The 25,618-nt window shown below is 36.4% G+C and overlaps 1 protein-coding gene across 1 annotated transcript in view; it reads right to left on the bottom strand.

The window, feature by feature from the left end:
- The window catches only part of Ammecr1 (AMMECR nuclear protein 1), a 109,494-nt gene that overhangs the window by 38,032 nt on the left and 45,844 nt on the right, over positions 1-25,618 (bottom strand). The window contains 1 exon segment of the mRNA XM_027433597.2: positions 19,519-19,629. Coding sequence (XP_027289398.1) covers positions 19,519-19,629 — 111 coding nt within the window.

Here is a 25,618-nt window from a genome sequence, read left to right as displayed (position 1 = left end):
AGGTTTACAACTGTCTATATCCCCAACTCCTTTTACACCCTTATGGGCACCTGCATACATATGAATGAACACACACACACACACACACACACACACACACACACACACACACACACACACACACACACGTAAATCATACATGCTTAAACTAGGAAAAAAGATAGCTCAAGATAAATTCAAAATGTCTTTGACATTAGAAGATATGGCAGATTTACATTATTGTGCCCATCTTTGTTACTAGTATCTGTCCTTTCCAATACATCTTATATGTGAGTAACCAGAGACATCCCTGATAACCCTGTTCTTCTGCTGGCATCTCTCAATGACAATTCAATGTCTTTACAGTCTCGCACTATATCTCCCTGTCTCCGCTAGAGGCCAAGCCATGCAGCATTACTTAAAATTCTTTCCCAAATAACACTTACTTCTTAGCTTAAGGTATTTTTGGGATATAGAATACATAACCTCTCCATATTCCACCCTTGGATGTTGAAATTGAATCTTGCTGGCTGTTGGTGGTGCATGCCTTTGATCCCAGCTCTCAGGAGGCAGAGGGAGGCTGACCTCCTTGAGTTTGAGGCCAGCCTGATCTACAGAGTGAGTTCCAGGACTGCCAAGACTGTTACACAGAGAAACCCTGTTAAGCAAAACTAAAAAAGAAATATAATAGGATGTGTGTTTGTATATATACACATTATATATATATATATATTATTTATAAAAAAGAAAGTGAATCTTAAAATGTCCATAGAGATTCAGCTTTAAAGTTCTTTCCTTAATACATGGCAATCTATTGAGCCTCCCAATTCCTCCCAATTTCGTTGGCACTGTATCTCCACCTAATGTGGACACTGTTACTTTATTCATCATAGATCTTGTGCATATACACAAGTATACCTTACAAAACTGTAAGCTCCTTGAAGGTGGATGTGTCTTGACAGTCATCATTAGTGCTGTGGTGTTCTCAGTTCAGGGATATTTTCTGAATTAAGTGTTCAACAAACATGAAACTAAAATGAATAAAACCTTAATTCAGACTGATGTGATTAAGAAGCAAAACCATGAGGCTTTATGAAAAAGTCTATCTTTAAGTACAGCTGTGTTGTTATAATTGCGGCATATTTAGAGAAAACTGAATGTATCTTTCAAGCAAGCTTCGGAACTATGGTAACTATTCTGAGTTAGAATTACCTTATTAAGAAAATAAGTAGAAGAAGAAAAGAAGGCGAGCAAGCCCGCTGAAAGCTCTAGTAACATGCTGCCAGCTGGGAAACCAAGACCTCCACAGTAAATCCAGCTGTACAAGTTCAACCAAAAAGCTGCAACAGCCTCTCTTTTTTTTTTAAAGCCCTGAATACAAAGAGGGCAATATTAAGCACATGAATGAAAACTAACTAGGAGACATGTGTAAAGTGTATCAGTACTAACTCACACACTGATCTGTCATGCAGCCAGGTCTGGATCTTCTCCCATTGAAGGGCTAAGTAGACCTCATCCCACTTAATTTCCAAGTCTGACAAAATCACATCTTGCAAGTGCCTGACTGCTGGCAATTGTTAAAACACAGTAAATCCCTTCTTGTTCTAGACACCCCCTTCAAATGGCTTGCATTCACAACTTTTTCTACCAGATGTTTTGTTGAAATTTACCCAGGCCTATCAAATGCACACCAGAAGGCTATTTTCCCACTGCATCTCAGCTTTATTACATTAAACACTCCCTTTAACCCCCAAACATTTACTCTTCACACAGACATTTACTGTGTCATATTTGTTCCACAGGGAATGAGGAAGAAAAGCCAAGTTCAGAAAGGGGTGGGACCCTTGTGGGAATGAGTATTAACACAATTAATGACTGTAAACAGGAGCTCTTAGAGGCTGGTTTTAAAAGGGCTGCTCTGAATTTGCTAAATTCAGTGATAAAAATGACTCAATCACAAGCTCAAGTCTTCCCTGGGAAAAAGATAATAAGTAGTACTTCATTTGTTGAATTCAAGTTTTATTTCTGTATCAACACAACCTAAGTGCTTTCAAACCTGAGTTAAAATTAAACATAATTAGCTAGCTACTAATAAATGGTACAATATGTACCCAAGACCTCGGGTTGCTTACCTAGAACTTTGGTCCTCCCAAATTGTTCCACTACCACAGGAAGGTCATTTCTGTAAAGCCACCCTCGCCTACCCACTCAAATTTTGTAAGACAGGAACTATAAACAAAACACCACAGAAATGGTTCTCTCTCTGTCATGAGGATTCAAAAATATACAGGGAGTAGTGCTAGGAAGAATGAAATGTTCTCTGCAAAACAATTCTAATTGTGGCTTCATAGCATCCTCTCTTACAAATGCTTGAGCGCTACAACTGTGTGCTAGTGGACACACACACACACACACACACACACACACACACACACACACACACACACACACACACACACACACACACACACACACACACACAGAGCACTTACCACTTCTCTTCCAGCTAGTGCTCTTTCGCATTCATATTACATGTAGACTACTTATAGGCTTTTCCTTGGGTGCAGACTTCAAACTTATATTTCAACTGCCTCATTTTCAGAATAGCATAACTTCATTACCACAACAAGAATATCTAAATGGGAAAACTGAGTATTCCCATCCTTTATTAAATGATGACTGATACTGTTTTAACACAGTGAGGTAGAATTTCCATGATTTAAATTATAACTAGAAAAAAATACAGATAATTCTTAATTCCAAGGCAAATTGCTACAAATGAAAAAAGTTTGCTTTTGCAAACTGGTTTACCTAACATATATTTTGAGAGGCTTCCTTGTGTCTCACCTCTCTTATATAGGATTACAGTTCCCAGTGCTTTAATTCTTAACTACCTATAAACAGATACTTCAATATACTGAAACAATTGGCTCTTAGTCAAACACTTATTTTGGTCTATACCTAACTCCTAACAGTTACCAAGGGAATGGAAAGGTGTGAAATACTCGAAATATTTGGTCTTAGGAGGGGATAATCAATCTAAGTAGGGAACACAAGCATGCAAGAAATAAGCAGGCAACCTGAAGCAAGAGCTGTAAGCCAGGCACACGCAGTATGATGTGAGCACACAAAGGAAGGAACAGTAACTCTGGGAAGTTGGGGGAAATTTCGAGGTGAGTCCTTTGGGAAACAGAAAAAGGAACTCTATACTATAAAACGTATAAATAACGCCACAAGCATTTACTTATTTATGCACTTTGAGAAAGCTTGAGTTTCTTCCTGGAAATCGTGAACTGAAAATGGCAAATGCCTTACACAAGAACCAAATCTGACACTCAACTATTTGGCAAAATTACCACTGTACCAGGTCCTATCATCCCTTCCTCCTACTTCTTTAGCCTATGACTTCAGGCTACAAATGACACTTAAAGTCGTGGGCTGGAGCACTTCAGTGGTGGAAAGGAGGTGATATGTCTGCACTGGGCTAGCACATCCTGTTCAGCAAGTAGAGGCTGTGGGGGGAATTCGGACAATGAAACAAACAAGGTGTTCTGGGAAAAAGAATTAAGACTCCTACTGAATTCCATCCACTAGCTAGCAGCTTCAGAGGAGCACTGCTACAGTTACAGTGCTGTGACTCACCCAGGACTGGACTCATCTTAGGGCCCACAGACCTTTTAACCTGAACCCTAAAGTCATACCTTTGAAGCTTTTGTTCTTCGTCATGACTAACTGATCTGGGACCCGCTGGCAAGTCACACACTGATTCACTGCTGTGAACAACAAGCCCGGAGAAGCTGCTTTTGCTGACCCTGTCACCAGATGCTGTTATCTTCTTTTGTACAGCCACACTAGCCTCAGAAACCACAGAACTGAACCTAGAAGTTCAGTTTTACGAAGGCTTCAAATGCAATCATGTTCAATATTGGCGTTACTTTGGCGGGCCAACTCTTCTTGAGGCTGAGGGAGGATGTATTTGCTGCTGAAGACCATGGGATCTCTGAGGAGTACCTCGTTCCTAGGAAGGACTCTTACAGAGGCATCCAATAATAATTTTGGCCTTCATTCAGGCAGTTGCCCTTCTATTAACTTAAAGACAGCTTGACTAGATGTCTAGAAATACAACTTCTAGCAAAAATATCCTAAATGCTAGGATATTGCCCTTACGAAACCTAAATTAAAATTAAGAGTAGACTCCCAGTCAGACAATAGGAACATATCTCATTTTGACAAGAAAGGACAATTGAGAACTAGACACAATGGTTAATCAGTAATATCTTCTAAAAAAAAAAAAAAGATTCCGAGACACAGCTTATATTACACAGTGAGACCTTGTCTCAAAAGTCAACCACAAAACTTTGAATCACTTGTGCTAACCCTTCTAAATGTAACTAGATAGAAATCAGTGGTGGAGAAGATTGTATATATAGTTACCTGGTCCTTATGTCTAGTTGGATGTCTTCTAATTTATACTACTACATTCTCTTAATGGGCTTTCCTTCAGGTGTGGGCACAAGGTATTCTCATACCTACATGTTTCAGGAGCCACTGTCAGAATCTACACACCTGTCCAGCAGTAGATGCCACAACACGTTAATTCCTGAAGACTGAAGAATGAACAAAAGAAAAGGACTGTAATGAGGGTCTGCAAGATTACATCTACTCCAGGAAATTTCATAATGGGGATGAGTATAGGCCACTCAAGGGAATGTTGGTGCCAGCAGAAAGGATTTTCTCACAGAGAAAGACTCACCTCCCAGTTCTAGCAGGTTGCCCTTACAGCTACATCTACAGATGAAAATTCTTGCTTTTTGGCTTATCTTTTCTATAAATTGCAACTCTGCTACAGGCAAGGCAGAAACAAATTGAGAGTTCCTTTCACTCTGGTTCTGGCTAAAATTGCAAATAAATTCAGTTTTCCATTTTTCTTTATAACAAACTGACATGAGTACTGCTTGGTCTCACTGCTATGCTAAAAGAACAAAATGCTACCAATTTCTGGGCTAGCATCTCCAGCCACTCGATGGTTTTGCATTCGCTGCAGCATTAATTTAGCACGTTGCCATGAGCAAATATGTAGGCCCTGGATATGTGAAATGACAGTATCTAACACTGGTAAAATTCTTTGAAATTCTAAGAGATACAAAACATGGATTATGCCCCAAATACTGCTATCAATTTCATTATAATTAACAGGCAATATGTGAATAAAAATAAAAAAGATGTTTTCACTAGAAAATTTAAAAATACCTAACCTGACAACGGGGTTCCAGAGGATGTATTATCTGACTCAGACAAAGAAAAGCTCTTACGTGAATCAGGAAAAAACCCAGAGGACATTCAACAATACCTATATTTCTAAAGTTTCTGTTATTCTTTCACTCAAAAATTTAAAGACAATCCATCTATAAAAATATTATTATAATTTTAAGGTATTGTCTTTCTTATTACTCCTCAAATATCCACTACAGAAAACAAAAGGCATATTCTGGATGATTTCATTACTTAAAAAATGTTTCTTGTAAGTCTAAATATGGTAAAAGAGGTATAGCACATTGTTACCACATACACACAATTCCTTCCTGAAATTCATTTTTATTTTTCTATGAGGAAAATGTCAGTCATAGGTACATTTGTGTTCTGCTTATATAACTGTTTCTTCTTTTATGCTAACTTTTCTTAAGCGACTTCAGTTACAAAGGGAAAAAAAGGAAGAAGAAAATGAAAGCAATCTTTGACCTAAATTACCTAGAAATCTGGGCTATTTACTTAATTATAATTTCTAAGGAATGGACTAACTTCTTACTCCCCAAATGATGCCTCCTATGTGACCATAGAAGAGCAGAGTCAGGGTGACTCAGCACAGACACTCTATGGGAAATATTTCTCCAAGCCCTCAAAGTCATAGGAGATTTCCGAGTTGTACCCTCGTAGTACTTGAAGATTGAACTACTATTTCATGTAAATCTGTTGAGGTTGGCTGCACACATCACACAGAAAGGGACACTGAAGCCTTCAGACTATATATTCTCCTAAATGAGAGGCTCTGGCTGGAGTATGAGAGTTCATAAGACCCAACTGGACGAAGATCACTATGAAGAAAAAAGCATATTTTGGGAAATATGCCTTGGGATTCTAAATGACAACCCAGGAGAAGATAAATTACACTGGAATAAACCAACTGGCGATATAAGGGAAGTTGTGTGAAACTAAGAGTTGAGAAACTGACTGCCCAAAGGATAAGAATGCTCACTCAAAGATTTTTTCATCTGATATGAAGACTAGATTAGCTGAGTGAAAGAAGCACTTATCTGTATAAAGAGGAGGAGGTGAAGCTATTGGGAGAGCAGTGTAGGACTGCGATTTGGAACCCAAGTTTTGGAGTTCAAATCAGAGTCAAATTCAGGTGTTATTCTGTATTTGCTGTCATTCAGTAAAGTTCAATTTTCCGAAGCCTTGGATTTCTCTAACTATTTATAACATAAGCAAAATGACTTCAACTTGATATGGTTGCTGAAGAGATTAGATGAAGCAATGTATAAAACACATAGTGGAGGTCTAGTACACAAAAAATAAAAGTTATTACTATGACTAGGAAACATTACTACTATGTTTGGGACATTGTTTTTATTATGTATTTTATTAATACAATGCCTATTGATCATATTCATGCCCCCAGTCCTCTTGCCATATATCTCTGGGTGTGGTGCTACGCACTAGAATGTGGTTGACTCACCAGGAGTCACGCCCTTAACCATTCCCCTCCCTCAGAAGCCATCAACTATCGATAGCTCTTGGAGTAGAAGTTCATGTACCTTTCCCACTATTGAAGATATTTTTGATAAAAAGGAAACCTACCACAATAAACAAGGTTTTGTTTCAAGTTCCTATAATAGTTTCTACTACTGCTAATTAAAAGGTGACTACATTTATTTATTTAGTGTGTGTATATACACATGGGTGTAGAGGTCAGAGGACAAATTATTGTGATCAGTTCTCTCCTTCTACCAAGTGGGTCTAAGGAATCAAATTCAGGTCAACCAGATGGGAAGCAAGTGTATACTCACTGAGCCAGCTTGCTGACCCAGTCTTGCTCTTTAGATTGAAGAGCTCTAAGAGTATTCCATATTTTATGGAAATAGTGTCAAAAATGTGATGCAAGGCATGTAGCTTGAGAGTTAGTCTTTATGTTATGAAATGGTTCTTTTATTATAGGATTCCTTGGAATCACATAAATGTTAATATAAAACTAAAATATATAAATGTGCATACTAGTATGCACTCTATCATGTAAACTGAGTGATAGTCCACGACAGTATCAGGAGGGCTGTGCTCTAACTCTAGTTCTAATTCTATGTTATAAAATATTGGGACAACTGAAAGAGCTAATTCTAATTATAGCTTGAAATCTTGGGAATTCTATTGTCCATCTGACTCTAAAAGTTTAAGAGAGACAGTGGAAAAACATGTGATGGCAGTAGCTCCAAAGGTTTCAATAATAAGAAGCCAGTTAAAATTATTATGGATGGGTGGAAGTCACTTGTAAAACTCTGTATCTTAGGACCCCTAAACTTCTGAGGTTAAATTTGACCACTGCCAGTTAATGTGGCTTTCACAAAGAAGAAAGTGCTAAATACAGGCAGTCTGTGGCTTCTGGCATTCAAACTGACTGGTACCTAGTGAAAGAATAACTGGAGTCAAGGTAGTGAGGTTAGAGGTGTCCAAAACTGAAGTGGTCTACTTAGCTAGTAGTGGATTCCAGGCTAATGGAAATAATTTAGACAGAAGCTAAATGCCCATTTCTTGGAAGATTTAAAGGCAAACCAAATAAGGGCCTGCCCAGAAGACTTCTAAGGGTGTCTTCCAGCTCTCTGGTCCTATAGCAAGCATCAGTTCACATGGAGCTTCTTCCATCACTTATGGCTATTCAAACAAGGTATTAGTCTTGTGTTAATCTGCTCTGTAAATTGCTCTGTACCCAGTTCCTGTCCTACAGTTCAATGAAACTGAAACTGGCCTTAAACCCAATCCTCACTATCAATCAACTTCAACTTTTCTTATAGACTCAAGTACATTGACAATGAAAGGTAACAAGCAATGAAAGGTAACAAAAACCAACAGAGGCAGATGGAAAGGAAGAAAGCAGACATGGCTATTAGAACCAAGTAAAGTTACCATCAAGCAATGAGTCTGGTTTGTGTTTATTTTCTTTGACATGGCTTGGTAAATGACCATTAAGGGCAATTTTATACCAGAGAGACAAACATACAAAGTCAATAATGATAATCTGGTGGGTTAAATATTTACAACAGAAGTCTGAACAAAGTGCTGTGGGAACACAGAAGACTAACCAGCTTTGCTGGGGAGTGTCAAGGAAACTTCATAGAGGAAGTAACAAGCAAGTTGGGGCTTGAATAATGAGTAGGAGTTGACTGGGTGGAAATGGGGCAAGGCATGGGTGGCAGAGGAAAAAAAAGGTTCAAAGCCAGAAAGACATGAAAGAATATACATAGGAAATGGTGAATAACCATGCACGGTTGGATTGTGAGGCTAGGGCTTTGTAGGGTATGCTGCTTAGAAGAATGGGCCTTCCTCTGTGCAGACAGAGAATGAGAGTAGCTCCTTTAAGGAGTGCCATAGATTGTGTCAACAAAGCTACTCTGGAGACCTTGACTGGTCTGCAATGGTTTTGATGGGAAGCATGTGAACCCCATGAGTCAAAAGTCAGAACCTGGAGTAAAAGAATGGCATAAATGCTTGAGATCAAGAGATGAACTGAGGGCACCCTTGATAGAGTAGAGCCAGCTGAGGATACTGACTGATGGCATTTTGTCCAATGGTCACATCGTGTATAAGTGTGTGCATTTAAAGGGGGATTTCATGAACAAAAGTGACACGGTGACAGATTTTTTGTCACTGTTTTTTTTTTTTTTTTAATAATGGTGTGTCTTTTCAGACAATAAGAACTCCTACTAATTTTCATGTGCAAAAGATGGAGGAAATTTATTCTTACTATTTAATTTCTGAAGTAGAAATGCAGCATAACCAGAATGTGCTGATTAACTACCTCCTTCCCTCCTTCCCTCCCTCCCTCCCTCCCACCATCCATCCATCCATCCATCCATCCATCCATCCATTTATCTTAATTTTCACAAGAAACCTACCATATTGGCATCACTTCTATTTTACAACTGAGGACACTAAGACTCCACAGAAGTTCTTTAGCTTCTGTAATGTCACAGAGTTAAGGACTGGGGTAACCAGCACTGCAATGCAGCTACTGCTTACTCTAAGGCTCCAGCTCTTGATATGATCCCACACAGCCTCTTTTCTTCAAAATCAAACATCAAAAAGACTACCACCAGACCATTCTAAGTCATTTGTATTGAGACACAAAGAGAGTAAATGAGCCAAGTGCATTGGTATCTGGGAGCACATTAGTCCAGGTTGAGAAAATGCCATGTGCAAATGCCCTGAGGAGAAACCACACTTAACATGTTCAAAGAAAAACAAAGAAGCCAGCCAGGCTAGAACTAACTGTGTGTGGGAGGATATGAGGAGCAAAGCAGAAGAGTAGGAGAAAGGGAAGCAAGCAGAGCATTGTAGCATTGTAGAATATTAATTATACTCTAAGTAAAATGTAGATTTGATAATGTTACTGGCTTTTACTCTAGGCAAAAAGAGGTGGACAGGAATCTTGTCTCAGAGGGAGAGGTTAGCTATGCCAGTGAGTGTCTGAGTGCCTGGCTAATGGGTGACCATGTGTGCCCCTCTAAGCAATAAGAAAACTTATGAAGCGGAAGAGGCAACTGCACAGGAGGGCACCCAGCTTGAGAGCACTGATACCCACTTTCGTGAGCTGCTACCTGAGGTGCAGGCACATCTCCGCCCACAACAGATGAGCACTTGAACATGCAGCCTTTCAGATGTACTTTTCAATGAGAAGCAATTGTACTTGATGGGTTTTTCCCACTGGTAAATTTAACCTAGTCACCCTTTCCCACTGAAATATTTAACAGTAGCAGCAGCTTAAATCTATTATCTGAGATGACTCTCACTGATTCTAACCACTACTCTCTACATCTGAGGGGGGAATCGGGAGACAGGAAGTAACAATAAACACGTTCTTCAGGATGTGTTTGAGTCCAGATTGTTTTCTCGTTTTCCATAGTATTTTCAGGCTCATGGAAGGCCAACCTATATTCTCAGTTTTCCTTCTACTTCAAAAAGCTGAAAACTCCACCCCCCCCCCCCCGCCGAAACCGTATTGGCTCTCTTCTAAGAGAGCTTTTGAAAATAAATCACCAATTTTTCATATATGTACCTTAGCTTTCAGAGTCAATGCAGTTAAAAACTCTTCCTGAGACAGCCCAGTGTTAGAAGTCATAATGTGGCCTGTCTGATAGCATGTTTGGAGTTTGTACTTGACTGTGTGCAAGCTCTGCCCGAGCTTTACCATGTTAGCTACCTGGAGCCTCAGGTACAGGATGCTATGAGGAACAAACTGGCCCAAACTGGCGTTTGAACATGACCGTATAGCCTAGTGAACAGTTCACTCCCTTTCCTATGCAATCCTGCCCGCTACTCCAAAGACTTAGAATAGTTCTCTAGACCTGACTAGAAAGTCAGCAAATCAGTTCCCCTTATCTAGGGGGCAACAAAAGGTCATCTTGTAAGAATGACTGAGGTTAAAAGCAGCCTGAAAAATGAAAAGAAATTCTGACACTGCTTATGAAGTGGCTGCAGTTGGAACCTTTTAAACTGACTTTGTAGAACACATAAGCAGGTCTGAGGGTAGCTGGGTATAGCAACAGGAAGTTGAGCTCTCAGAAATCCCTGTAATTACAACTTCTGTTGAATTTTCTCTATGGATTTTTCTTATTTTTTCTCTTTTACTCTAAGGAAGGACAAAAATTAGTATTTCAATGTGGAAATGTTTTTAAAAAGTAGGTGGTGGTGGAGATGGGGACAATAATATACTAATCTCATTTAAATGAAGTTCCTCCAGTTTGAATGTGGATATTCAAGTTAATTTTGTGAGCTGAAATAAGGCTATAACGTTAATAAAATGGTGCTGGATAGATGGCTTGGTGGCTAAGAGTACTTGTTGCTCTTGCATAGCACCTGGGTTCAGTTCCCAGAACCCCCATGGTAGCTCACAACTGTCTGAAATTGAAGTCCCAGAGATCCAATGCCTATTTCTGATCTCCCCAGGCACCAGGCACCAGGCACCAAGAACACAGTGGTACACATACATATATTCAGGCAAAACACTCATACACATAAATCTAAAAAAAGTCACAAAAATTTTTTCTGATCACAACACCAATTATTGGGCTGCATTTTTATATTCTTCATGTTAAAGATTTTAAATATACTGAGAAGTATGTTATACAATCTCTCCCCACATATATATGTATGTTTATATATGCACATAATTTATTTTACTAACTAGAAGCACTTCAAACAATGCAGCTCTTTGGTACCTCATTTTATACCCAATATTTGTGATTTGTTTAAAAAGTGAAAAAATATAAAAACATCTGGAAGCTGTTTCTTAGAAAAATATGTTCTTGATGCAACATGAAAGGCTAACAGTGTTTGGCCTTAGAAGGACAACAAACTGTTATCAGTAATAAAAAAAGAATTTTCTTCCAGTGACTGCTACTTTGAATATACACATATGAAACACTTTACAGTCTGAGAGAAGGGCAAAGATCACAGAGAAAGACTTTCTTTTTGCCTTTTAAGGAAATCTTTTCAAAAGCATTTTCTAGTGCTCAAAAAAAGCCATAGCTAAAAATTTAATATGAAATCACCACACCCAAACCTCAACATTCATTATTTTAAACCATGCAGATCACTAGCAGCCTTGCTCCTGCCCCCATCCCCAAATGTGGCAAAAGTGAATTGTTTGTGTCAGATACTGGAATAATCACTTTGAGCTTACATCAACATGACTATTTTATTCCTCCCAAATGTTAAGACACAAATCTGTTTTCTTGTTGATTCATGTCCTACTGATTCAAACACTTTAGACACTTATAAGTAGAACCAATATTTATCACTGAAATGTTTCGACCAAAAGAAATATACTTTTAAAGCCAGCCGTGGAGGCACAGGCCTGTAATTGTAGATACTCCAGAGACTGGCAGGAATATCATGAGTTTGAGGTTGGACTGCACACATAAGACTCTGGACCTCCCCTTAAAAAAGCAATATCCACATTAAGTTCCTGAGTATAATTTTAGGCCTCATTTAATATAATAATGCCAGATAATATTGCTATTTGAATACAGCTTTACCAATTCAACATTTCATCAGAAGAAAGGATGAGTACCTCAGGATTCTTAGAAAAGGAGGTGATATTCAGCTTATACTACAACAAAATATGAATTAACTTTAATGGAGACGGATCAGAGAAAAATCCGATAACTTTTGTCATCATTTGTCAAACAACAGGGCTACAGTTCAACTTGGTTCTAGATAATTTTTGGTAGTAGCATTGTGTGTGTGTGTGTGTGTGTGTGTGTGTGTGTGTGTGTGTGTGTGTGTGTGTGTGTACATAACTGCACGTACATACTCATATTTTGAAATAAATTATTTAATTAAAAATGTTTATATGTATGAGTATTTTGTCTGCATATATACTGTGGAGGCTAGAAAGGACTTCTCTAGAACTGGATTTACAGATGATTGGGAGCCACCATGTGGGGGTTAGGAATTGAATCCAAGTCACCTGGAAAAACAGCTATTATTCTTAACAGCTGAGCCATCTCTCTAGGCCAGTAATACACTTTTACAAGTCCTTTTATTCCAAAAGATTTTTCCATACAAAGTTAATTTTCCCTGTTTAAAATATGGTGTTTCTGGGCATGATGATATATGCAATTAATCCTAGCTCTTGGAAGACAAGTGGCTCTTTGTGAGTTAGAGACCAGCCTGTTCTATATGCTAAGTTTCATGGTAGTCAAGGCCATATAATGAGAACTTGCCTCAAACAAACAAACAAAATTATTAAATGTGATTAATCTCTTGAAATATCCAAAATCTTATATAAGGTTACTTGGCTGACAACAATTTGAATATATCCTTGTAGGAAAATTCATATACAATAATTTATATATATATATTTCAACTGGCCAGTTGAAATAATTGAATAAATTGTATTAAACGTATTTCAGTTTTATCCCAATGCAAAGTATCTGTGTTCATCTCTTTTGTCTCTTGGGCAAAAATCTATTCTGCCTAGTACTGTAATTGTTTATTTACCTTCTTTCTCCTACTATGTCATAAATTCCTAAGACAAAACGCAGACAGATTTCAAGAAGAATCATTTAAACATGATTAAAAAGGGGAAATATCAACATCATAGGAGCAAAGAGGTTAAATTCATAGATGTATGTAAGAATACAGTCAATTTCTTGTACTTCACTCTCTGCCTGTCAAACTCAAGAATCAGGAGGCCTCACATTGAAAAAGCTCCATTTGCAGCTTCTCTCACAGCTTTTTTTAAACCCATGGCCCTTTCTGCTTTTCTGCCCTAAGGCATTGTGCCTGTGGCACTTAATCAAAGCAGCAGGGGAATTCCAAGTGAAGACTCTGGAGAACTGAAAGATGTGAGAGGGAATTAGAACCTGACACACTCAGCACATTTAATTTCTATGGTAGGGGGTGCTAGATGAGTTCAGACAACTCTCTATAATTCAGGAGCCACTAGCCATACTGGGAATGGTCCGTGTTCGTTCATTTCTCTTTCCACATTCTGCTGGCCATTTTTGGCCACATCTCTGCACATTAGCACAACCTTGGGATAATGAAAAGAGTGCAATAAACCAGCGGCTAAAATAAAGATCTCAGATTTCTGCAGCTAAGCATCTTCATCATGCTTTCCAAAGGGTAATATTGAAGAAAAGGAAATGACAATCTAGGTTCCAAACTGTACCTTGATTGAAATACTGTATAAAATCTGACGAATTTTCAGTTGATAATTGAGCTGAAATGACTACAATAGGTATAAGTTTTAGAATGTGGGTCATCGTCCTTTTTGCAAAGGGTAAAGCCTAGACTATAAATTAAGGTAATTAATTTTGCATTGTGTTTCTAATAAATCTATTTTTCCCAAAGCATACTTGAGCCAGGATTCTTGCCATAGACACTTACCAAAAATAGTCTGTCCTCAACATCTCAGGAAGGAGCTGCCATGACAATATTGTACAGTCAGAAGTGACTCATTGATTTTTCATAAGAAAAATCAATCTGGATGATGCTAATATAAGGACCAATATTACACAAAAAGGGAGAATAACTTGTTTCATTTAATTATTCAGAATGAGCCCTGTGTACTACTAAAATAATCAATCATGAAAATTAGCACATAATAGTCTATTCTGTCTGAGTGGAAAAACATAATTATGCTGCTTACAAAGCTTATAAACTCATACTACTCTACAAAAATGAGAGATTATGTTACCAAATACAAAAGAAAATTCAGTTTACAATGCATCTCATCACCCAGAAGTACCCAATCTGAATAAGACCTTTCAAAGAAAAGTAAAAAGCAAAGCTTGTTTGGAATTTTCACAATCTCAAACACTCTAATCAAAAGCAAACATTTGTAATGTGCAAACAATCCCTGGTCTGCTTTTCTCATTATTCCATTTCAGCACACACATATGAACATATACACACCACTCAGGTGCACAGACTCAAAGAAAAGAAAACTCTAAATCAAAACAAGCTCTTCTCCTTTCATATGGTTACTCCATTTCTTAGAAAGAACTAAACCTCCACTGCTAGTTTCTCAGAATTCAGAACACAACACAAAAGCAGCATAGTGAACCTACATAATTACTTCACTGCTCAGAGCAGATATCTATGGACAATGAAACAGAAGGGAAAAAAAGAGAGTTATCTTGTAAGTGTGGTGACGGGACACATCCCTGTCCTTACTATCAGTCACTTCTGTGTTCTAAAATTCCATGTTATCATCAGGAATTTATATAAAGAACTAGAGCTGTGCTTTCAAGAGCAATTTATAAGACACCTTCATTGACTGAGATGATTGCATTCCTCTCTTAATCCTAATTCTCTTACATACAAAAGTAAGTTTTTAAGTAGCAAAAGATAAATCTTTCTATTGTCTAGCTTGCAAAAGCTATTAATCTACATAAATACTATGTTATTGGTTTAAAAATGGTAAATACTAGACTCTGTTCTTATTCACTAAGACAAAGGACTATTTCTACTTCAAAGTATAGGCATTGAAAAAGAAGTAACTCTGCACTTCACCGCCAGCCTATATTTTATATTTATCTGTGACTCTCAGCTCTACAGCCTGCTTCTTGTTCACTATAATGTTTCCTGCTTTTGTCTAAAAGTGTGTCCCAGGAGAAGGGAGAGGTTGTCTTCTTTGGAGTCACATATTGTAGTTGTCAAAAAGTTTTCATACTTTGAGTATGTATTTCTATAACTGGGAGAAAGTCAACAGTCAATTTATAAAGTCTTATTTCAATCTAAAATAAATCAAAATTTCAATTAAGCAAACACTTTGACAATGAAAATTTTCAATTAAAAACTTCATTTATGAATCAAAACCTAATCCAGCATAGATGTTTCATTAAAAAAAAAACCTGGTCATTTTTAAAGAAATATTTTAAAAGATTAATGGACTATAAACAAGCTATGTGACTGTCATCTGAGATAGCTATCTTTTAATGAGACTATTCAGGTATTTGCATACCCATTTTCATTGCAGCATTATTCACAATAGCCTAAAGGTAGACAATAACCAAGAAGAAGATTTAAAAGTTCTGGAGATAAACAGTGGTGATGGATATACAATAACATTAAATGTATTTAAGATCACAGAAGTGTATATTTTAAAATAATTAAAATGATAAAATATAATTTAATTTATGTTTTACCAGAGTAAGAAAGGGTACTACTGTGCAGCATTCTGAAAAACTGGATGTCAACCTAGTCACAGATGAACATAACAAAGAACTAGATATTCTAATCTTAACCCATCTGTTACCAAAGAGTGGTTCATTCTACTGCTCTGCTTTGCTCACTGGTTAATACCTCTATTTGTTCATTTATGAGTTACGGACTTTATGATGCAAAGACTAGACTTCAAAAAGAATCACTACTTGTTATGTTTAGAAATTCTGAATTCTTTTTGACATCTAGGCTATACAACCAAAAATTACAATTCCATATCTCGAAGTAGTGTTTTATATAAGCATTTTTCTTTTATATAATAATAATTCAAATAAAGTTTATTCATAACTCTTCACTAGAATTTTTGAAGCATTATTGATCACTGGGTTATTAAATCATAGTAATCTTTTGAGTTCATTATTTTCATGATGAAGCTACAAATAAAATCAGAGTAATAATTTCACTTCTGTTTAAAGGTCTTATTTTAATCTAACTCAATCAAAGTTTCCATTAAGGGAATGTATACATATATACATGTGTATATATGTCACAGTGAAAAATATGTCCTTTGTAGTCCAGGACCTAAATTTGAGACTGAATTCTACCAAATACTTACTGGATGCATGACTGAGTACATTATTTGAATTCTTTAATCTCCATTTCCTCCCTGAAAATGTACACATTAGTACCTAAGAGTTATTACAAGGAATGCACAAAGCTCCCCACAAATGTCTAACACAGTAATAGCCTAACAACAGCAGAGGATGGAGGAAACAAACACATTGTTGGAGTCAGACAAGGATGAGAGAAGGGCTCATAGGGCACCAGCACCTCAGTGCTAAACAACTTGTGCTAGAGTCTGGGTGATAGGGAAGGAGGAGTCATTGTGTTGGCTTGTGTACACATTGGGGAGACCACCGAGCTTCAATACAAAGTTCCAAACTCATGGGCATACAGAAAACCCAGGTTCAACTCAGAGAGTCATAAACCAAACAGAGACATGGATGTGGGAAAGAGACTTGCAGGGAGGGTGACGGTTGACAGTGATGAGGAGAGAAAAGAAGGGGGATAAGGATCAGGAGGTATTATATAAGACTGCCAAATAACAAATTGAATTCATCCAAAATTACTTGTCTTTAAAAACCCTAATTCAAAATCCATTTCTCTAGACACATGTTCAAACATACACACACACACGGGGGGGGGGGGGTATGTAAGTATACTTTGGGGACTGAGAAGCATTATTATGTTATACAGTTTGTGATTCTAAAATGAATTAAAACACTGATTAAATTTTCTAAGATTTTTGTTTATATCTTCCAAATACCAAGATTTAAAATATGTTAATTATGTTATATTGCACATAAAAATGGGAAGCAAGCCAGATGCATGTATGTGCATATACAAAACACAAAGTAAGTACATATACATGCATTCCTTTTTAACGTACAATATACAATTAAAGGAAGCTGTATAGAAATACAAGGAAAAGGTTGAAAAGTAAACAGGATGTTCCCAGCCATAGACCACAATGCAATGAGAGTAAAAAGGCACACAAATGCAGGCAAATTTTAATTGTGGAAAATTTCACTCAGTTCACATTATTGTCAAAAAAGGTCAAAAGCTCAGAAAAGTTGGATATTCTCATCTCTTGGGCAAAAGAATTTCTCTAAACAAAACCAAGGTGTTACCAGCTACTGTCACCACCACCACCAAGGATTTTTAAAGTATGGAATATTTGATAATGAAATTTCTTCCATAATTTCACTTAAAAGCAAAAGAAACTCTATACTATAAATTGTGGATAAACCTAAATAAAAAGTATAATTTATAACATTTGTAAAATTTCATCACAGGCTCATGTTTACAGAGTTGTATTTCTTGGGATCCTAATGGCATAAGATATTGGAGAAGAAGGATAAAGGGGATTTGTAGTCAAATAAACTGCAGTCTAGAAAATGCGGTGTTATATAGTTTTCTAGATTTATAATAATACTTACATATAAGGGCCTAAAACTTGCTACAATCAAGGGGAGTTTTTTACATTAATCAGCTGGTGTTGGTGTTTCCCAAGTTCACCTAGCACAGAACTCTTTCTTTCTCAGGAAATGTCAAGGAACCAGTATGCCTCATAACAAGTTGCTTTGGGAAAGTATAATAAATTATCCATTATATGTAGTAAACAAGCAATTTCATATATATCTATTTCCACAAAAAGTAATCACTTAAAGAATTTAAGTCCCAAATGAATAGTCCCAAATAGTCCCAAATAAATCTATCTTATTTCATGTTTTAAGACATTTATTTCAAGAGTAGTATTTATACTCTTTAGTGAGCTGGAGTTCTTTTCAGAAGATAGACTGACAGACAGATGGACAGACGGATGGAAGGATATAGAGATACAGATATTTGACCTCTCATGAGCTTTGTGCTGTTTAATAAAGTCCAAACACCCAGTTTCTCATAGTTGGGAAGAGATAACAATAAATGTGTCCCCCTAAGCTTTTGCATATTTTTTCTTGCAATTCACTATGAATTAAGAAAACCTTGAGGCCATGAGCTATTACATACCTTCAAACATGAGAATATTAAACTTATAGGTTTTTTTTATTAAATGGTGATGTAAGTCTGAATTTACACAATTCTACAGCAAGATAGTGAATTTTCACATCATTTCTGTAGTAAAATAATAATTCATTATTTCATTCTAATACCTATATTGAGTATATGGAAAAATGCTAGAATTATTACTTTATCTATGATACTTTACTTCCCCCAAGGGCCAATAGCTGGTGAGCAAGGACCAATTTCTTATTGCACCAATACTATGTGGATTACAAATATGTGTCAAATAGCCACACTAAAACATGAACAAAACCAGGAAATACCTTTACTAATAGCTCATTATTTATGACATTTTCTTCTTCTGAAATAATTTTGGAACACGACTTGCTAGAAGTTGTGCTTTTAAAAAATGAGATGGCATGGTAGATAGCTTTCTTTGAGTCGAGAAATTAAGAGCAAAGTCTTCAAAAGTATAATGAGGCACTCATTACTGTCTCATTGTGTTAGAAGAAACAAAATAAGTAAGCTACAATTAACTCAAGGGTGAAGTATGAATGTGAATGATTATGCTGCCAGGCTGTGACATCACTTTCTTCCTGGGATTTCTTTGGAAGTTTTAAAGCACATAAAAGTATAGCAAAATGTATAAAATGAAGAGAAAAATAACTCTTTCTAAAAGGTCTAAAGGGGAACCAATAAAGGCTGTTAAGATAGAAATAACACTTTGGGTAACTCATGGACATTAGTCATTCATTTTCAAGTTATACAAAATAAACTGCCTACTGGAGGGAAAAAAATCACTTTAAAAATCTATGCCAAGATATATGTCACCACAGCATCTTATATAATAATACATATCAATAACACTTTATAAGAGAAGTTAATTGGATTTCAGAATGGAAAAAAACTAACAAGAAAGGAGAGAGGAATGTCAATAATTTAGTAAATGAAAAGGAATTAAAGTATTAGGTTCAAGTATTGCAAGACTTTTTAAAATAAATAGACGCAAATGAAACAAAAATTGGTCTTCACCTGGTAAGTGTGTACTCCCTGAGTCCTGAATGCAAATTCATGGCAGAAAAAGTACCTATGCATCCACGCAATCTTTTGTCTCGACCAATCTTCCATGTTACAAACAGTGGGCTGTAACAGAACATAAAATAGGGTAAATCAGTCAATTCAACCAAGCCAGCATTTATTGAGCATTTACCATATGCTAGGTTAGGTGACTGAGATATACAGACCAAAGACAAGCCCTCAAGGGGCTCAAAGTTTATTCATTAACAGAGTGTTTTCTACATTGTGTTAAGTGGCTTCTATACATTAGAACCAAAATTAATGCTTTACCACATTTTTGTTAACCCTCATCAACAATCCTTCCAGACTGGAGATATTAATTTCCTGTTTACAGACCAAATACAGTAAAATAAATACTAAAACTTGGTAATGTTGAAAACAGAACTTTAACTTATCACCAATGTCTGCAGGATTCCCTGTTTAATCCTAGGGTCACTGACTGATTTAGAAAACTGGAAACAAGTAATCAACAACCTTAAAAAGTACCTTTTCTGAAAATACAGGGGCTATGAAAGATTAAAAGGCAATCATTGGTTTGTAGGAAGCCAGCGCAGAGGCAGACACAGTCACAGCCAACTAACATAAGGCAGACTAAAACAAGCATTATAAACCATGCCCCAAATGCCATAAATGAAGCTATAGGGATAGGAAAACATCTTATCAGACATGATAATCTTCAGTTTGCCCTAGTAAAATCAGGATGGTTCAGAAAGGTGAAGCATGGCTTTAAACATTAAGTAGCACATACCCTTAAATGATTAAGTTAACGATTAAGTCTGAAAACTTACAAATAACTCGATATAGTCTATACACTTTAGGATATTTGGCAAAAATAAAAATATACCTCAGGTAAGGTGGCCTGTATTATTATGAATATTCACAATAATAGTATAACATATTTCTGCTTTCTAAAATATTTAAATTTATGGGGCTATACCATATTTTATATGTTTCTCATTATTCACTAGTGAGCTAGAGAACATCCTCTCTTTAAAATGCTCTTGGGAAACAAGATAGTCCCTTAAAGCAGTTTAATCATCCACCTCAAACATTTCAATTATGGCAAGTTCTGACAGACAGGTACAATTCAGACTGGATCCCAAACAATCCCTGCAGATAAACCAGGGAGGACTATGAAAAGTTCCCTTCTTCCAAGAACTCAATGTTCAAAACATGACCATAGTAGCAAGGCAAAGAAGACATTCAGGCGCCAGATGACCTACACTAAAGGTATTAGAGTAAAAACAGAAAGGACTGCCCATGTATCCTGATTTCAGCTCTTATGTGCTAAATATAAACGAGATTACAATCATCCATTTGAAAAATTTCCTGTAAATGCTCTTGATTAGCAGTTCATAAGAAGAAAAAATTAGATGGGAATTACACTATTACGATCTCTTTTCATTACTCAGGGTAACACTAGTATCAAAAGATTTATGCATTCTTTAAGAAAATGTAACTTTTTTACGTTTCCGTTTTCCACCTTAGTGCAGTCCACATCTGCAACCATTCTTATGGACAGCAAGATCATCCATCCTTTCTCATCACACTGACTAGACAATATCCCAACATAAGACAGGTCCTCTGATAGCTTTGACAGCTTCAGGTTGAAGTGAGTCATCCTGTAATCTATATTATGCCATGTATCCAAAACATGGATGATTTTTCAATAACAGACCAACATTGTATAGTCGCATCTCCAGTGGCTTAGTAAACCTAAAAAGTGGGAGTGGATTCATTTCTTACCAAAACACATGAAATGAAAGCCATTTAAAAGTGCTATACCTTCAATCATTTACCTCACAAGAATACATACATATGCCATTCTTATAATAACATCTTCTTCAGTAAATACTCAAAATACATAGGATAAATAGAACTACACATACTGAACACTATTCTGAATGATGAAATATGTTGGAAGGGATTCAACCACCTGACAGGGGAAATTACATGTCATTTTTTAATAATACTATGCTCACTCTTTGGGGGAATTAATATATGGCTAAGGGTGCTACAGGATTGCATTTTTGCAAGGCAGCCTAGGAGGCAAAGGCATTTCACAATAACCCAGGGCACAGGGGTGTAAAAAACTGCAAAGGGAATGAGTAGCCTTTATAACTTGCTGTAGTATCTTTCAGATTTAATATTCTTTGGATTTTTGACGAGATTATGTGTTCTTAAGAGTCCTCATAACAGGCAAAGTAGATGATGCAAAATTATCTATGTTATTTCCTACTTTTCCCTGCCCTAAGCAATATTCATTTTGGAAGTTAAGATTGCAGTAAAGCAGATGTCAAGAATGGGAGGGAATGACAACCCTACTAAGGCATGTTTGAAGATGTAAGAATTCAGACTTTTAGTAGACAGTATGAAGTTTTCCTGTAAATGTCTGGGTCTCCAATTTGCCATTTACAAATGCACATCCAGTTATCTTTTATCTTTAAAAAAAAGTACTCACAGACTTAAAAATAAAGTGTCTAAAAGCATCGTTTAATAGGGAAAAAAGAATCTAGGCAGCTGAGCATTTTAAAGTACTTTGGTAACACTACACACCACTGAGCCCCAAAGATAGCATCGTGTGCATAATAATGACTTTGTACAGGGCAATGGCTGCAGGAACATTCAATTTGTATTATCTAAAAATAGCAACAACATATTTTCACTCCAAACAGAGGAAAGGAATAGGTGATTTCATTCTTAAATATGGTATTAAAACATGTATGAGTTTGCCAAAGTACATAAGCTAAGCCATCAGCATAAGCAGAATCAGATCAAAGGGAAGAAGGGGGCTTTGAGCCTGCTGAGAGGAGCTATTCAGTGACGAGGAAACAGTTCATAGTAAGGCAAAGATTGAATGTTTTTGGAAAATGCTTTTGCCATATGGTTTAAGGCCACCTACATACATTGAAAAAATACTACAAACTCCAAGAAGGATCAAAATGAGTTGAGATATTAATGGAAATATTTATCTGAGGGTAACCAGATGTAGCTTTTAAAGGAATTATCCTACTTCTGAACATTTTGTACCAGTATGTTCTGAGAAACATTTGGAGGAAAGTAAACCCCATTTCCCCAAGCCTGTACATAGAAACAGGAAACAACCACCTAATCTAGGTGAATCCTCTCTGCCAACTGGCAGCCAGCATTGTCAGATCAAAAGTGGCTCTCAGAAATGTAGCTGTTATGGAACAATAACAGTACAAAGAGCAATATAAATCTGCACAGGATTCACCCAGTTTCATGCCACTTCCAAAGCCCTCTTCTGAGACTGTCTATTGATTTAAGCCACAACACATTAAAAATGTGTTTGTAGGACTGGAATACAATTACATGAGACAATGAAAAAGATGTATTTACTTAACAACAGTGTAGCTCAAAGCCTACTACCTCTCTTGCTGCAACAACATAAAATGAGAAGTTTAAAAAAATATACAGTCCATGGTGAGCTCTCACTTCTCTTGTTTAGAATGAAGCTTACAGGTAACAACATTAACACAATAATATAAACCATACCTATTTGCTACAGGCATTCAACAAGATTATTTATTTTAGAGGTAGATAAAAAGAAAAAGAGAGAAGCCTTGTATCTTAGTTTGTTTCTTATACCACCAAATAATGATTGTCAAGTGTCTGTGGTCTCATCAGCAACTTAGCTAAAAAATCCAATTAAGATCCTTATACCGTGCAACTTAACTCTGGAATCTAGGAAGCTTAAGTAAAACAAAAATGATGGTGCCTTCTTTCTATCACCAATCTAAGATATTTCTCTTCATATTTCAATGAAAAGAAGTTGTGTGCTACCTTTCCGAGCCATATTAATTACAGTTTTCGTGAATACAAAATATGCCAAATATCATTAGATCCTGAATGAGTCAGCATGGGCTGCTATAATAATTACCATAGGATGGATTGCTTAAAGAAACTTTACTTAGAGCTTTGGGAGCTACACATCTCATGATCCAGGTTATAGTAGACTTCAGTTCTTGGAGAAAGCCCTCTTCCAAGCTTACAGAAAGTTACTTTGTCCTCACATGCTATTTCCTGTGAGCACTGTGGGACAGCAGCTCCAGGGTAGTAAGTTTAGCGGTCTGGAAATTACCACAGAGTAACAAAATTCTATGGATACTACAGTTAAGTATATAGATGAGCTGAGAGGCCTGTCTCCTCCCACTCCTCTATCTCCCCTCTTCTGAGGAGTGGAAAGATTAGATGAAGAGATGACAGAATGCAGGAGAAATGCCAGACTATTTAAACAGTGGTTCTCAACCTTCCTAATGCCGCAACACTTCAATACATGTTGAGGTGACCCCCCCAACCATAAAGTAATTTTCATTGCTTCTTTAGAACTGTAACTTGTTATGGATTGCAATGTTTTTTTTAACTCCAACAGGACATAACCAACCAATTTACAAGTTCTTACACTGTTTCTATTAGAAACCCACAGCAAAGGCTATTATTTCATCCTTGATGGCTTACCAACACCCTTTCTATCTCCCCCTTGCCTTCTCATTTCATGTTCTCCTATTATCTAGGTAGCCTTCATGAAATCCAGGTCTTCTGTCTATTCTCTACAAATTGTACACCAAATGAAAATGTCCACTTACCCTTATTTAATAATTATTCAGCTAGGGATCAGCTCTGATCATTTAATTATGCAATTTATGTTATGGAATGAATAATGCTTAGGCTCATATAAATCTGAATCGTAGAGCATTTGGAAGTGAGGAAAAATGGCTAAACTGGATGATACAGGGGAAAGAAGGTAAGGTTCAAATGCATTTGACCCATTTGTTCATACCATTGTTTTCTTATAGATGTAAATATATTAAACAACAAACAAAAACACCATAGCTTTATACTACAACCCTTAATTCAACCTTTGCATGTAGCTTGTACCTCAGGGTACCTGGGAAACTAAAGTAATAAGGCTAGAGAGGATGGCTAGTTTAGAAGATCATAAATATCTAAAATTGAGAATCAAGAATTAACTGTATTCTTATACTTTTTTGGTTTGGTATTCACAGAAATAAAATAATAGCAGCATTATATGCTTTTCCCCCATTTTAGTATTTCTAATTTAGTTGGTAAATGCCAGAGGAAGGAAAGGTAAGGTCTAACTGAGCTGAAAATTCTGAATTCTCTTTATAATCAAGTCTAATCACGCTGACATACAGTCACCCCAATCAAATGCATGCTTTAGGAGATTACCATGATTCTGCCAATTTTTGAGCTGAAGACTTAGCAAGACTAAATCAACCATTTTCAGCAAACTTCTTTAAAAATTCAGTTTCAGGTCGACAGGCTATCTTACTATTTTTATTACAGTCCAATTTAGATAAGAATGATTACCTAGACTGGAAAAATAACATATCTGTACATATTTTTCCCCTAATTTATACTGCAGTGGGCACTGAACACATGGCAACATTCTGAAAATGGACTAGCTATGGTTTCTTTCATGACAAGAGGAACACACCACAAATTTTTATTATGTGTGTATCTAACTCACTAATTTTAAGGAACAGTTTACTACAGATTTCAAAGATGAAATAATTTCCATTTGAATTCCCTACTCTGAAGTCATTTTTCTCAAAGAGCTTTAAATCTTGCAATTCAGCTTTTGCTATGAAAAGGGTTATTTTAATATGAAACAGACTGAGCAAAAAGGGACATCCGAAGATTCCTTGGCATGAATAAAATTAAGTAAAGGAAAATTAGGTCCAGAAGTTTTAGAATGAAAAAAATAATGGATACAATTAATGGAGATAGTCTACTTTTATTTTTCTCTACAACTAAAGATTTTTGTGGGACTTTGTCACTCTCCTATGACTGAGTATAGTATATGATGTAGCACAATCAGGGAAATTATATTTTAATGAAAACAACAGAAACAACTAGGGAATTGGATTTTGTACCTATATTTTATCTCATCAGTTAAGGATCTATATACTTTACCATCTTGTCCTTGCTGTGTAGCCCACTCAGGAGAAATGGAGTAGATAGGAAATATGTTGACTAATTTAAACACTAATATAAAATACTAGAAATCATT

Source organism: Cricetulus griseus, chromosome X (genome assembly GCF_003668045.3).
Source record: "Cricetulus griseus strain 17A/GY chromosome X, alternate assembly CriGri-PICRH-1.0, whole genome shotgun sequence".
Taxonomy (NCBI): Eukaryota; Metazoa; Chordata; class Mammalia; order Rodentia; family Cricetidae; genus Cricetulus; species Cricetulus griseus.
Note: the sequence above shows the minus strand (reverse complement) of the source record. Positions and strands in the feature narration are given on the sequence as shown.